The sequence below is a fragment of the Cryptomeria japonica genome, chromosome 11 (assembly GCF_030272615.1).
Source record: "Cryptomeria japonica chromosome 11, Sugi_1.0, whole genome shotgun sequence".
NCBI lineage: Eukaryota > Viridiplantae > Streptophyta > Pinopsida > Cupressales > Cupressaceae > Cryptomeria > Cryptomeria japonica.
The window spans coordinates 260,958,240-260,973,089 of NC_081415.1; the positions used below are offsets into that span (position 1 = coordinate 260,958,240).

The 14,850-nt window shown below is 34.9% G+C and overlaps 1 protein-coding gene across 1 annotated transcript in view; it reads right to left on the reverse strand.

Annotated features, from left to right (window-relative positions):
• Positions 1 to 5,077: 5,077 nt before the first annotated feature.
• LOC131069696 (purple acid phosphatase 23) overlaps positions 5,078 to 14,850 on the reverse strand; it is a 49,282-nt gene continuing 39,509 nt past the window's right edge. Inside the window, 2 exon segments of the mRNA XM_058005222.2 lie at positions 5,078 to 5,580; positions 5,715 to 5,996. Coding sequence (XP_057861205.2) covers positions 5,425 to 5,580; positions 5,715 to 5,996 — 438 coding nt within the window. The 3' untranslated portion in view covers positions 5,078 to 5,424.

A 14,850-nucleotide genomic window follows, 5' to 3' on the forward strand; every position in this document is an offset into this window, starting at 1 on the left:
AAAGTGCAAACTCTCTCTTCCCAAGCCTCTTTTGGCCTCTTCCAACACCCGGTCTCACAACGTAGTTGATGAGAGTTGGTTCTCAGCTGAGCAATAAGAATCTTAGCTCTCCATGAAATGTTGGCCCCGATGTATGCTTTTTGAAGTTGATCACATGTGGGATTGAACTCATTGATATAATAATTTTTCTTCCTTCCAAGCCCATTTTCCCAATTCCTTGTGTAGAATTTATCCATAACAAAGACCTTTACATAAAGGTCTTTGTTATTTGTGGGACACATATTAAAATGTATATTCCATTTACTCACCCACTTGATGTTTTGTTGCATCCATGTCCTTTTCCTTTTGCACAATATATCATTGAAGACCACTTTAGGAGATTAAAAAATAATTTGCGGTGATCTTACCAAGGTGTGGGAAAGAAGGGCATTTCACACGTGCAGGCCAATGTCATCAATACCTGTGGGATGTTTAAAGGAAAGTTGCAACCCATATACATATGCAGACAAGTGGGAGAAGGCTTAATACCATGCCAAGTCACCTACCAAGACCTACAAAGTATCTACCACCTAATGACAAACTAGTAATCACCATTTTCTTAGGAGGTTAAAATACACCATCTTTCCATGTGTTCTTAAGACTACAATCACCAAAAAAGTCTTTAGAGGAGAAGACTTTTAAGTCAGAGGAAAAGACTTTTAAGTCCCAGACTCTCATCAATAGCCTTGTTTTCTAGAGCATCTGCACATCCATTGGTTTTTGATGCCTTTGTCTACGTAGCACCCAGATTGTACTATTGACTCTATTTTTTAATTAATTAAATATTAAAATATTATCCGTTGTTGTTTTTCAATTAATTGTTAAATAGAGTCAATGGTACAATTTGGATGCTACGTACACATTGCTTGTTTCGATAGCAACACATAACTTGAAATTCATCAAATAATGTCAGGGGAGAATGAATATCATCTGAAAAATACTTATTCTTCAAAGAAGAGACTGAATTTTGTACCATTGAGTGAATTGTAACCATTGAATCACCCTCAATAAAAAGTTTTTTATAGTAATAATAACAAACCAAACCTGAGAACAGAAAATTTTACAACATTATTAGTATAGAGGGAAGAATCTTACATGTTGCTTTTAAGACCCCCAACCAAAGCATCCCTAAAAATGACTCTAGCCCCTAAAATACCTGGGTTTTCGTGAGATGCTCCATCAAATTTCAGTTTAACCCAGTTCTGAGAATGAAGCAACATAAAATCTTGTTGACTTTAAAATTGACTTTATCTTAAAATAAGAATAAAAAATTACATGAAAAATAAAATTTTAAAAATAGTAACTCTATATCAAATTTATTCCATATAATAATCCAAGGTAAGGTCGATTAATAGGTAATGATCATGGAAATGACTACTTCTAATCTTATCTTTTCCTAAGACATGCTCATATCCTTAATCTTGTTCCCATGAGGGTTGGCGTTAATATATAATGTTTGTATCATGGGAAAAGTTTCCCACCAAAGACTAAAGTTTTCATCTAGAACTTATAATCATCCTTATCATCCTTATAATTGGTTGTAGTAACTTCTTCTCAATAGTTTAAATTAGTTGCAAATTCAGCTAATTTATATAAACATAACAAGCTTCACATGGCTTGGGGTGTGACGAAGTTCCTTTATTGTGCTAATTGTCTTACATGAATCACAACAATTTGAAATCAATATAGCACTTTCAAATAGTACAAATGCAAGTTCGTATAAGAAATATTAAGTTGTTGGTCTCCCCCATAAAATGAATAAATGAACGATTTGAATGATGTCCATGAGACCAAGTAGTCTAAGGCATTGATAACCACAATCCTAAGTTATCTTCAAACTCCTTTCAATGTTGAATCTTCTAATATGGATCTTGACTAAGGAGTCTAGCAATTCATTAATCCTCACTTGTTCAAATATTTCATGCATGGTGTCAATTTTCAAGCTAGTATACTATGCATGAATATCCTCATAAGTTGTGCACTCCATGATAAAGTGTCATTTCATCTCCACTATCACATTACTGTAGAATATGCAAGTTTTGTCTTCTCAAACTTCCTTAGGTACATTCCATCTATTGGTCTCACATCAAATATGGTGCAATCCAATCCTCAACTATGTTCCAGGTTGTGTTAAATTGTTTGACATAGTATGTTTTTTCCACCCGATATGCTTTGTCCACATAGTAATACTGAATTTTTTTGTCACATTTTTTTTATTTCCTCATTAGTATTAGGAAATTCATGCAAATTGATGTCTCACTTGCTCAACCATTTGTTGATATCCTTCTTCCATGTTTTCTTCCTATAGCCTAATTCATCCTCCACCACTATTTTGGGCCAATGATGGGCATCCATGGTTTCAACCTTCTTTAAATAACTTAGTAGTCAAATTATTATTGATTTCTCCAACAGGAAAGTTCTTTCTTAGGCCAAAAGAACCTCATAAGGAATTATGGTTTTGACTTTGAGACAACTCATGATTAGATTCTTTTGGATTCTTTCTAATTTCCTCGTAAAATTTGCCATGCTACTTCCCCAAACTTTGTAGTCATAGAGAACAACCTATGTAACAAGTAAACTTTCCTACATTTTTTTTGAAGTGGGTAAGAAGCTTTTCATCCTCCCTGTATCCATTTTTCTCTATAAGACTCCCAAATGAGCTTGTAGTGAGAATTAATCCCAAGATACTTGTATTCTTTCACTATTTCCAATGGGCTACCTTCAAAGACAAAGTTAATTTGCTCGTTTTTTCTACTTAATGAAAAAGTCATGAATTTGGGCTTGCTAGTGATCACTTGCATCCCAACTCCTTGGGAAAATTGTTCCAAGGCCTTCAAATGCTCTATCAACTTACTAGTTGTTTTTGAAATTAGGATAAGATCATCAATGTATAAGAGTAGCTCCACCACATACCTTGCAAACTAATACCCTCTCATTTGTTTTGCTTAACTAATCTTCCATCTTGTCAATGTATAGTCCAAACAAAGTGGTGGATAGAGGGCATCCCTGTTTGACATAAAAGCCGCTACCAAAACATTTGGAAATTCATTTACTTGTTTTGATTTTAGCTCAAACCTATAGATAAAGTCTATGCTTTGTTGCTCTATACTCATCTAAGATACCTGATTCCTCCATTTTGATTTATGGTTTGTCTCTAGGCACCATGTTAAAGGCCTTTTTAAAGTCAACGAAGAAACAAAAAGCTTCCTCACCTTGCTTGTCCCATATTTTTTCAATCAAGTGTCTGAGGGCGATGTAATGATCAATGGTGAAATGTCTTGGTTTAAAACCTACTTGCCCCTTTGTTGTTTTTCCCTCAATTTCTACCTAGTTGTTGATTATTTGTTGTATCATGCTCCCAAAAATCTTTCCTAGAAGAGGATTGACCACTTTTATAGAGAGGGATGATGACACTAGTCATCCATTTTGTCAAAAAGTCATATTGAGTGATGTCATTGAACATTCTTTTGATGTAAGGGGCAAGGATCTCAACTCCACATTTTAAAATTCAACCTATAGCCCATCTATGTCATATTCTTTACTGCTTGCTAAATTATTTATTCTTTGTTTGATATCTTCCACCAAGAAGAGCTCCATTCATGTGTTAACTATGGGAGGAGAGTCTTTAGGTTGAATCCACTCATAAAGAAGCCTTGCATATTCTAACCATTAGGCATCAATGATATTGTTTTCAATATGTTTTCTCCTTTGTTGAAGTTCATTCCAAAAACCTTTCGGATTATGTTTTCCAAGAGAAATTAGCTCCTCCTTTCTTGCATTTACATACCCCTCTTTTTAATTACACCAAATTCACACATTTCTTCTCATTTTCTTTATTCATTTTGTTATCTTTCAATGATCTCCTGGCAATCTTACATCCTTCATCATACCACAAATCAAAGGAAAAAGTGTTTGCAGCCCCTTTCTTGAGGCAGGATCTTTTGCAAGCACTTAAGGCCTTGTGAATTACAAGAATCAACAAATTGTTGCAATAACCACCACTCACCTCATTGGTTGCCTTGTTCCCTGTTTTATTCTTTATAACACTAAAATGTTTCTCATGAGATACACTAAAGATTCCTCTATTTTCTTGATTCATGAAGATTTTACCTGTGAGAATGGTTTTATTTTGTATGTGGTGGGTTTGCTTGCCATGTTAATTGTTTCGGACAATGCCAAGCTTAATAGTTAGAGGTGCATGATCAAATTTCAACTCAATAGGGCATCCAATAATGAAATCCATCAATCTACAAATAAAATTCTGAGAGCAAATTACACAATCCACTACAATTTGGCTATTATAAGTTTAGCAAGTGATATTGAGCACTACAAGCTACAAAGCCCTAATAATTCTACCCCAAAGTGTGTCATACTCCCATTTCCACCTTGTGATGCTTTTTCCCAAGGTTAACCTTCTCCTTCTTCCAACCATAAAGGATTTTTATCCCCTCTTTCTTCAGTGCTCAACAAGAAAGATTGATTGCTAGCTATCCTTGCATTAAAGTCACCCATTGAAACTATTTCCCCCAACGTGTTGAACATATAAATGTTTTTCTTTAATAAGACATATGGGTCTTCACTATCCAAATTTTTTCTCTTAGATCTTTGAATTTTTCGAAGCAAAATAGCTAGCAGTCTATCTGAACATTACATCATTTTTTGTTATTTGCAGCCATATATATTGGTTATTTAGGTACACTTTTTCAACTTTTATGATTCTATAAAGATAAAGATATTACAATTTGGACAAAATCCATGAATTTCCAAATATCAATCAATTAAAAAAAAAATTGTAAGAGAAAAAATCAACCTAACCATGTGGACAAAGCAACTTGGAAGGAAGTAAAAATACTTCATTGTTGAAATGATGAGAAGAGAAAATGTCTACTTTAACCTCATGTGGTAGAGACATTTAAGCAAACTAATTGGACAGTCTATAGAGGATTTTAATGTCTACCCAGCTTTAAAGAAACAAAAATTGATAAAAAGAAACCCCTATTCAGAATTAACAATGACGATCAACCTCAGAGAATCGAACTCAAACTTCAACCTCCTTAATCTCCTCTTTCAACAATTTCTTCTTCAACAATCCTTTGTATTATTGGATCCCCATAAGATTGTTTTGGTCGAGGGAAAATTACTAAAATCTGTCTAACCATGCAACAAAAATGCGCTTTCCCATTGTAACTTCAGAAATCAATTACAAGAATGAATAATTGATTTGTTCATCCGCATTAAGAATATACAATGAACCATGATATTCACGGTTAGCGTTTACAGTTTATTGTTATGGTAATGATATTATTGAGGTATAAAGGAAACATATTCAAAGAAATGTGCCACAAAGTAGATGATAAGGTTGTAATATAAAATATTATTGGTGAGCTATTTGTCTCGTCTTCTTTGGATATTCAAATTCTGATGAGGCTGGCAGATTTCGGGCTGTCTCACAATGAATATTTGATCTCCAACAGCACCATCATTTTCGTATGCATCCTGATTTCTATGCCACGTCCACAAGGCATGTGTAGAATTAAACACCTACAAACACATGAGATCACCATGATAAAAAAAAATCTAATCAACACACAAAGCATAGTTTGAATTCCAAAAATATGGTCAAAGCTGCATGCATAAACAATTGTCAAATTTCACAGACAAGTTATATGACATACCTCAAGTATGCCATGTCCAAAGCTACTCTCTCTATATGCGCTCCATTCTGGTTGTTTGTCCCAACAGAATTTACCTTCTGCAGGACCCGAAGTGAAATTTATGTGGCATACACCTCCAAATTCAGGTTTGTTGTCCTCTTGGTTGGGGCACTTGCCTCGATCATCTGCAAAGTCTGTGTCAATACCCTCGATGTTCCCACCATCTCCTACTATGATATACAAGGGAGCACATGGATCCAAAGTATAGTTGTAGACTCTATTCATCCTTTCATATGCATGCACCTGCCACAATGGTGTCAGACTGCTCAAAACATGATAGCACATCAACAAAGACTATAGATCACATATCGATGTACCTAATTTTTTATCATTTTTTATTATATGCTTGAACATTAATTTCCATCATTCCCACATCTTGAGACACCATGTCCTGCTGTAGACCTGTAAGAATTAAAGCTGATAGAAATTCCACTATATTTGTGTGGCACGCTTTGCACAGAAATCATTCATTCTACTTGTGGGAACATTAAAAATACATAAATCTCTTAACACTGGATACATTCTATATGAGAGCAAATCATCTACCACTCTCCAAACAACCTGCACGGAGATGAACCACGTTAACTGCCAGAAATATTTACCTATATTTCTTCCAGTTTTCAGATAGGATTCAAAAGTAAAATTACAGAGTTCCAAGATGGTAGGAGTGTGAGGTGAGGCTCAAAGCGTGAGAATCAGCGAGAATGCCTATGGAATGAGGTAAGAGTAGGCAAGCTGGGGTAGGATATTTCACAGGCTAATTGAAACAGATTGAGACTGTAAATTTACTCCTACAAGTACAGAATGAGACTTCACCATTAATGAACCACAGTTTGCATGCTAATTATCTCCTTCCTGTGTAATGCGCTACATTTGTTCCGATCATGCCACATATTCTACTCATGGGATGACAAGGAACATAACCTCTCTCAAACAAATTATAAATTGTCGCAGTGAAAAAGTCTTGTAGTCACTATCAAAGGTGATCAAATTTAGCTCTGAAATGTATCAATTATATTTTCTCATCAAAAACCAGTTACATGCCCAGGTTACAGTTTCAAAACCTACCAGTATAAATGGAGTATTTACAGTTTGTCTCGTTACTGGTTGTGAACTATAAGTTGAGCTTCCATAGACTATTTAATGGCCTTCTATCTATTACACTGTTTATGGCTTAAAAGTTAAAACTGATAAAATAACAAAGCCAGATTTCATTAAATTTATAACATACTTAAGCACATCTTGCTTACATAATAGGGAATTGCATTTAATATCCTTTTTAAAATCAGAATTTTAACATAAAATACATATTCTATATATGCCTTAACATTGACACATAAAAATAAGGGTATTTTGTCTCCTTCTTCTTCTAAGAGAGCCCTCTTCACTCATCGGGCTTTATAGATGTCATTCATCCACTTTTTCCCAACGCATTTCCTTCACAATGCCTCATCAGACATTTAGCAAGATTATGGTCTGATTTGACAAAATCGTGATCTTATAGTCCAAGTCTTCAGATATGAATGAGGTACTTGAAACCAGTATTCCACAGGGATGCATCCCTCCCCGCTTCAAAAAAAGACCTCATGTTTCCACAAGGGGACGTCTCCAAGACATGGGAACTTGAGGGAGACGTCCCCCCGCAACCAATGTCATTGTCTCAAAAATGCCGTAGGGCTGCTAGGGGCGTCAAAACATCCTCAAGATGTCCAGGAACTCGTATGAGTCTCCTAACTGTCTCAAGTATGCCCAAGCATCTACCATGGCCAGACAACCAAAAGCATTTCAAAATAAAAAATCAAAGTTTTCTTTGAAATCCATACCCAAGGCCAAACCCTAATGGCCCCACTCAAACCCCACAAGCTCTATAAAACTACTTCCTATTCCTAATTAAAATCACAAAAACAAATCAACAAGCAGCTAATAGTGTGAGTGTGAGAGTAAGAGCTGCAAGTGTAAGGTGAAAGAGTGCAAGTGAAGAGCAAGAGGATTGAGGAAGAGCAAGAAGAGGAGTGATGCCAAGTTAATGTTTAGTTCAAAATTCAAATGTTTGAAACTAGTTTGTCAAATTTTCATTTGTAATTCTTATACATCTTGTTATAACTATATATTTCAGGTACTATATGTATTTCAGCATTGCTCCCCACTCCCCACCCCCAACTGCCGTCCCCAAACTTAGGCCCTAAGTCCCTGCATCCCAAAAACCCATCCTTGCATCCCATTGTTGGGAAACTCCATGGAACTATGCTTTAAACTCTACCATTGTTTCAATCTAGATCACAAAAGAAAAAATCACAAGCATGTTCTTTCAATGATAAAACAAAGAACATGTCGTGAGTTCTCAAGTGCACTCTAGTGCAAGGTGGTAATGCAAGAGTCCATTTGCAATTCACTTGTCTTTTTTTCTAAGAGTTTAAATAGCCAACAACATATTATTGCCAGCTTCTTGTATTTTCCCAACCTCAATGAGTATCAATTTGATTTCATTCTTAGAAGTACACAATCCCCAATTGCAGACTTTTATTTGGCAAATTCCCAGGCAATCTTTGGCTTAGAAACCATATACAAGGGGTATCTCGTGTCCAAGTCACCCAAAATCACACCTGGCCTTGTCCATCCAGGTACACATTATAGTTTGTTGGACGTGGCATTTTACCCAATTTCTACATTTATCATATCTACTGGGGTTAGACTGCATGGATCCACTGAGAGCCAATTTGCTTTAACCACTCAAGTCCATCACATTCAACAAACATTACTTCTCTTGCTATTTGCATAATAAATTTGGTAACAAAAAGATTTTTCCAAATTATTGAACTTCAGCCTTGTAAATAAAATATTGTTTTTAAAAAATTCCATGAAGCCCCACAATGTATTTTATGACAAGTATAAAATGGTTTGCCTCAGCCAGCTTCTTCACCACAACCACGATGCCATCACGTTTCCTCATTATCTTGGCAAAATGGTCATGGAAAGTTTATTATTTTAGAATTTTAACTTACTGAAGTAAAACAACACATCAAATAATTTTCTGTTAATCTATGACCAAAAGAAACACTTCATTCAAGGTTGAATGTTACTTTTGACAACCAAGATAGGGTATGAGTTGAGGTACAGATATGAGTAACAGGCTACAACCTATGCCTTCTAATCATGCAAATTTAAAAACTCAAGGAGAAATTTCGGACAAGATCAACTCTCAAATTGAATCTAGTAAATAATAGGGCAAATCGATATGGTTGTGGATGTATCTTATACAAAGCTGGAAATGGTGTGTGCTAGTATGTACCTTATTTGCAGTTGTCTACCTAGAGTGGATTTATCTAGTAAAAGAGGTCAACGAGATAAAGGCTAAATTAGGTCTTGATGACCAAAGAAAATCTATTAGGGAGACAGAAAGCTAAAGATTCATAATAACCAGGGGATGCTTGAAAGCTTAAGCAAATGACCAAACAAGCACCTTGTAAACCAAAGATGCAGCTGTATCCAAGTGAACACAATAAATAACTTGTCAGGTTGCTTGGAAAGAGATGAAGAAAAGAGATAGAAAGAAGCTGGGAGACACTTACGGCCAAGATTATTTGTTAAGGGGAAAGATGAAAAACGAAGAGAAGTGAGAGCACCACCAAGGTGAAGTTCTTTATCAGAAGCAAGACAGCCTAATAAATTCCTCAGTACTAGGAATTTTTTACATCTAGACAAAGAACTAGACTTTGCTAGTTAGTAATGTTTGTAATTATGTCCCATGATGGCCATAGAAGAGTGAAGACATGAAAAGGGTAAAAATGCCCACCAATCTAATGAAGAAGATAGAAAAAATGATGTTATCAAATCAATGTTATTTGTTGTGCATCAAATTGCTGTCCAAAGAGGAGATTGTTCTCTATTGGTACCAATATAGGCACCCTGTTGATGTGTTTTTTAGGCACATGCGAACACAGAATAAAATACCCAAAAGTATCTTATCCTCTTTTGAACAAAGTCTCTCAAATGCTATGCTTCGTGATCAAATGAGACAACTCCAAGGTTCCTGATACGTCGGGTCTCGACTTGTGGATAAGCACAGTTGGTTGTTGTGAATGTTGTTTCTTCAAGTGGCCTTACACTGAATAATTGAATGCTTGAATTGCTGGAACTTTGACTCTATCTACTTGCGAGGAGAATAAAAAAGGGCAAAAGGCATAGGGTTTAGGAAGACTACGCTACTCCTAAGAATGCAAGAGACAATGAACGATTAGACGAAATTCAACCAAGCTTTGCTTTGCTACCAATGAACTCCACGAAGCTAGTGCGATCTCCTGAGGTAGGCATGTGATGTTTAAATCAATGAAGCAATAGTCTACAAAAACCCGATTAATCCTGAACCTTGGAGGTAGCCGTTTTATTCCCCGAAAATATCCCGATTCATGAAAAAATCGTTGACCAAGCATTGACCCAATTTTCAAATATTTTTTGCACTTAAATCACGTTAAAATCATGTTAAAAACCCAAAAAATGGCAAAAAAGTGAAAAAAATCATTGTAAAAATTTGCAAAACCCTAGAAAAACGTGTGAAATTACTGAATTGCTTAGAAATAGGGTTGGTTTGAGACAAAATCAGAGTCAAAGTGGAATCAACATTGAAAAAGTTTGTTATTTTGTCCATTTTCAGGGGGTTCATCATTCCCCACACTTCACTTGTTCAAACCCACGAGCTCAATGACCCAACAAAGGTAGAAAGCCCACGAGCTCAATGGCCCAATAGGGGTTTGAACCTTGATGGCTACCTCACCAATGGATTTTTTCTACCACAACACTAAACATTCAAAGACATATTTAATATATGTAGATATAGATATATGATTTTTAATTTATAATTGATGGAGTTAATTTTTGCTCAAACAAAGACATACAATTCATTATGTGAGCAATATATCTAAAGTGCTCCACGAAATAAACCCGAATGACAACAAACAAGCTTACATAGTTGTAATAAAAGAGCCTCCAACACAATCATTATAACTCGTCTCTACGTAAAATAGTAGTTGCAAGCTAGGTATTGCCAAAACTAGTGGCTTGCTAATCTTTTACTTCAGCTAAACAAATGCCTTTTTGTTGAATACTACCCCATATTAAAGACTTAACAATTGCCATTAGGGAATATAAAGCATTGCAACTATGGAATATGATTTGATAATCTTTCTCAATATTGAACTACCCCTAGAAAACTCCTTGCCACAATCACAATGAAAGTCTTAGATCACTTCAAAATGGCTTCCACTTTTACTAAATTCCTAACGATTGTTGGATCTCTGTCTAATAAATTTTGATCTCAGCTACTTCATAGACTTAGCTAATCTTTGATCTCAAACTTAGACAACTATTTGGTGTATTTGGTGACTGCCCTTTTAAAAAGTTGAATGAATATTTGCCTATGTAATCAGCAATATGAATATAAACAACAAAAATCTATTTTCTACAATTCATGGGTTAAACTCCTTGTTTCAATCACAATGAAAGTCTTGGATCACTTCAAAATGGCTTCCACTTTTACTAAATTCCTAACAATAGATGGATCTTTGTCTGATAAATTTTGATCTCAGCTACTTCATAGACTTAGCTAATACCCCTAGAAAAATCCTTGCCTCAATCACAATGAAAGTCTTGAACCACCTCAAAATGGCTTCCACTTTTAATAAATTCCTAACAATAGTTGGCTCTCAGTCTGATAAATTTTGATCTTAGCTACTTCATAGACTTGGCTAATCTTTGATCTCAGACTTAGACAACTATTTAGTGTATTTGGTGACTGCCCTTTTAAAAAGTTAAATGAATATTTGCCTATGTAATCAGCAACATGAATATAAACAAAATCTTTTTTCTACAATTCATGGGTTAAACTCTATTTTATTTACTCTCTATATCTCTATGCTATGGAAATGCCCTTAAGTTTTAAATAAAAAAGTAGTTTGTGTCTATTTTTCTACAAATTTTTACAATTTTTTAAAATCCAATTACTTACCCATTTTTTTTTTAAATATTATACTTTTGGTTTGCCGATTTTTTCCCCAAGTGATTTTTGTTACTATGATATAAAGCACTGCAATTGTGGAACATGATTTGATAAGCTTTCTAAAATATTGAATTAACCCTACAAAACTTCTTGCCTCAATCACAATGAAATTCTTGGATCACTTCAAAATGGTTTTCACTTTTACTATTTGTCTGTTAACTTTTGATCTTCGTTACTTCATAGACTTGGTTAATATTTGATCCGACTTAGACAACTATTTGATGTATTTGGTAACTGCCCTTTTAAAAACTTAACTGATTATTTGCCCATGCAATCAGTAATATGAATATAAAGAAAAAAATATTTTCTGCAATTCACAGGTTAAACTCTATTTTATTTGCTCTTTATATCTCTATGCTATGGAATGCCCTGAAGTTATTTAAAAAAATAGTTTTTGTCTCTTTTTCTACAATTTTTTATGTTTTTTTTTTTTAAATCCGATTTTTCCCTAAACGATTTTTGCTACTATGGTTTAAATTACTATCAACAACAAAGAAATCATCAAGGCAATGCATATCCAAGTGTGAATAGCAATTGAAGTTAAGCTCATTGAGAATTCCAGTTGACCATGCAAGACGCACTTACAATCAGTAAGGGGCTAGTGGTGTGGATAAATGAATTTCATCATTAATTATTCACAACTCCTTTCATTCATCTAATTACTCATCATCTAACATGAAGATCCAACAAGAAACCATGCACTTGTAAAGAAACAACACATTCCACCATAACTTCAATGAAAAGGAAGTTTATTTACAACTTTGGCAACAATTTCTTCCTCTCCTCCTAGTCTACTCTAGCTGCTATTTGCTACTAAACTATTCTTGAACTGCTAACTATTTCTAAACTATCAACTATTAACTATTAACCTTTACAAATGAAGAGCTTGAGCTTTATATAGAGAGCTCATTACAATGAGTGGTCAGGATCAAACCCCATCAAAGGCCAAGATTTTACAATGAAACCCTAACTAGGTTTTGTTACAACAAACCTTATTCTGGCCAATGAGAAAATTGCATTTAGGTTTAATGCTAAATGTGAGCCAATAGAAAATGGGGGTAGGTACATTGGAGTTTGTGCCCTCATGGATGAGTCAAGTACATTGCATCTAGACATGCTAATGTGGAACCTTCTGATTGTTGGAATGGTGACAAGGATGCCACCTCAATTCGCACTTGTAGTTGGTAGATCATCATGAAGGGATGTTGAGCGATATCTCTTGATACTCAACATTAGTCACTTGCTCAAAGCTTGGTGTGATCATCAAGTTTGACCTTCTACGCTTGCTTGCCTATCTCGCCTTGAGGTGATTGTATGACCTCTCTTTTTATGAAAGCTTTTGAATATCCTGAATTCCTTTTAGCGCCAATCCTATTGATGTGTTTTTTAGACATAATCTAAAATAGACTAAAATACCCAAAAGTATCTTATCCTCTCTTGATCAAAATCTCTAAAATGTTGAAGATTCACACAAGAATCACTTGAGATAACTCCAAGGTTCTTACATACTTCTCAAGGGATGGATGCTAAACTTTCAAGGAATGGTTTTCAAATGATATGCAATGAAGTTCACTTACTACTACTACTAGATGTTTATCAAAAAAATTGCAAAAGATGACGGTTGAGAGAAACTAAGCTATGCCTAAGAATGCAAGAATGAAGGGTGACTTTAGTGAAACTCAACTGGTCTTAGTATTGCCATACAAGAACAACTCCACCAAGGCTAATGCAATCTTCTAAGGGTATTAGATGATTTTCAAACCATTACCAAACAAAGACACCATGAATCAAATGCATATCAATGATTGGGTAACAATTGAACTGAAGCGCTTTCAGTTCAATTAACCTTTACAAATGAAGAGCTTGAGCTTGAGCTTTATATAGAGAGCTCATTACAATGAGTGGTCAAGATCAAACCCCATCAAAGGCCAAGATTTTACAATGAAACCCTAACTAGGTATTGTTATAACAAACTTTATTCTGGCCAATGAGAAAATTGCATTTAGGTTTAATATGCTTCCTTTGTTAGATAAATTTGCTGTATTTATGATTGAATTCTCTGCTCATATGACTAGGTTCGCTTTCCTTATGATGAAATTTGCTGCTGATGTTGATCTGATTCGCTGCTTTGCCTTTTGTAGAGAAGAAATTCACTTTGAATTGAATGATCTAATGAACATTTTGAAAGCCCTTATATAGGTGCTTAAGGTAAAGGTTGTGCCTTAAACTAGGTTTTGCATGTCATGTTATTAAAAGTCAACTGAATTCCTTCCTCTCAAGTTGTAAAATTTTCTTGTCTTGGTCTAGTTTTTCAAATATCATTCTTGCAGGTTGTTCAAATTGAATCATGTCGAGCAAATGGCAAAGTAGTAGTGGAAGCTTGAATCTAAGACAAGGTTAACAAATAGCTAAATGATTACTTTGGCACTTGTTGATGTGTTTTTATGCACATGCAAACACAGAATAAAATACCAAGGTATCTTATCCTCTCTTGAACAAAGTCTCTCAAATGCTATGCTTCACAATCAAATGAGACAACTCCAAGGTTACGAAATGTCAAGTCTTGACGTGTGGATAAGTTCAATGGTTTGATGTGATAATGCTGGAATCACAAGGGGACTTACGTTGTAAATGAATAATCAATCTTATCATGGATTAGGATAGGTATGCCGATGACTTAGGATTTTGAACTGAAGTTCTTGATTCAATTCTAACAAGGATTTTTAAAAAAAAGGACAAAAAGAATAAGGTTTAGGAATTCTATTCTTTAGAATAGAATGCAAGAAATGATGAACAAATCCAATGGAATCCTACTAGGCACAAGGTCTCACCATCAAGTCGAACAATTTGACACAAGCTTAGTGCAATCATCTAAGGTATATTTCAAAGATCATTACCATCAAAAATTGATACCATTCAAGTTAATGCACAACAATGGACGTCTAACAATTGAAGTTATGCTCATAAAATTCTAGTTGACCACGCAGGGCGCATTTACAATCAGCAAGAGGCTAGTGGTATGGATAAATGGATTCCACACAAATA